Genomic DNA, 887 nt, shown 5'->3' on the forward strand with positions numbered 1-887 from the left:
GGTCATTCTGGGTGGGTCCGAGGGGCATGGGGCTCGGAGCGGCAGCCGGCTGGCGAGAAGCCCTCCCAGGAAGCTGGCCTATGAGAAGGTGGAGGTGATGGAATCCATAGAGAAGTTTTCCACCGAGAGCATCCAGACGTACGAAGAGACTGCTGTCATTGTGGAGACCATGATTGAAAAGACGAAGGCAAACAAGAAGAAACCGGGAGAGAAGGGATCCTCCAGTGCCTGAGCTAACCGGGAGGAGGTGCCTCTAGGCCCCTGTAGACACGTGCTTGGATGTTTTAGAACAGAGGCTACAAGGGTACAAGGTTCTTTGGATTAGATCATGGTTGGCCCATCTGGCTTACCAATGAAGCCTTAATTAAAATGTTTTATTTGCTTGCACATCCTTTGTCTGATTAACAGGGGCCTTGGGCTTGCAGGTGGGCCAGCCTCACTCAGGACAGGGGTGCCCTGCTAACGGCCACTGAGCTGAGCTCATTTAAGAAAGTAGACGAGCCCTTTGCCCTGGGGCATCGCGGGGCTCATTAGAGGATCAGAGTCTGGATTTCACACCTGAAACATGTCAGGTGATGGTTCGGCTTGTTTTCACCGCATTTCAGGCACAAGCACACGATTGCATGACGGGTGCTTTGTTAGAAGTCAGGTGATTAAATGTGTCTGTCTCAGTTTGGGTTCCCCAAGAAGCTGACCCTGCAGCAAGGATCTGATGTCATTTCTGGGGACGTGGTCCCAAGAAGCGTCAGGAGGGCAGGAGACGGAGGTGGAGGCAGCAGGGCATCAGAGAGGAGAGGCGCTACCAGGTGGGTTTGCACTGTGGGCTGCTGGCGCTCAGCCCCCATACCTGGGGGCTCTAGGAGACGGGGCGGAACTCGGTCTTCAGT

At 54.7% G+C, this 887-nt stretch overlaps 1 protein-coding gene across 1 annotated transcript in view; it reads left to right on the forward strand.

Moving 5' to 3' along the window:
• The window catches only part of BFSP1 (beaded filament structural protein 1, filensin), a 48183-nt gene extending 47813 nt beyond the window's left edge, over positions 1–370 (forward strand). Inside the window, exon 11 of the mRNA XM_010862793.1 lies at positions 1–370. This exon is cut by the window's left edge and continues 24 nt beyond it. Within this exon, the coding sequence (XP_010861095.1) occupies positions 1–232 (232 nt within the window). The 3' untranslated portion in view covers positions 233–370.
• Positions 371–887: the final 517 nt, after the last annotated feature.

Source organism: Bison bison, unplaced genomic scaffold (genome assembly GCF_000754665.1).
Source record: "Bison bison bison isolate TAMUID 2011002044 unplaced genomic scaffold, Bison_UMD1.0 scf7180017864484, whole genome shotgun sequence".
Taxonomy (NCBI): domain Eukaryota; kingdom Metazoa; phylum Chordata; class Mammalia; order Artiodactyla; family Bovidae; genus Bison; species Bison bison.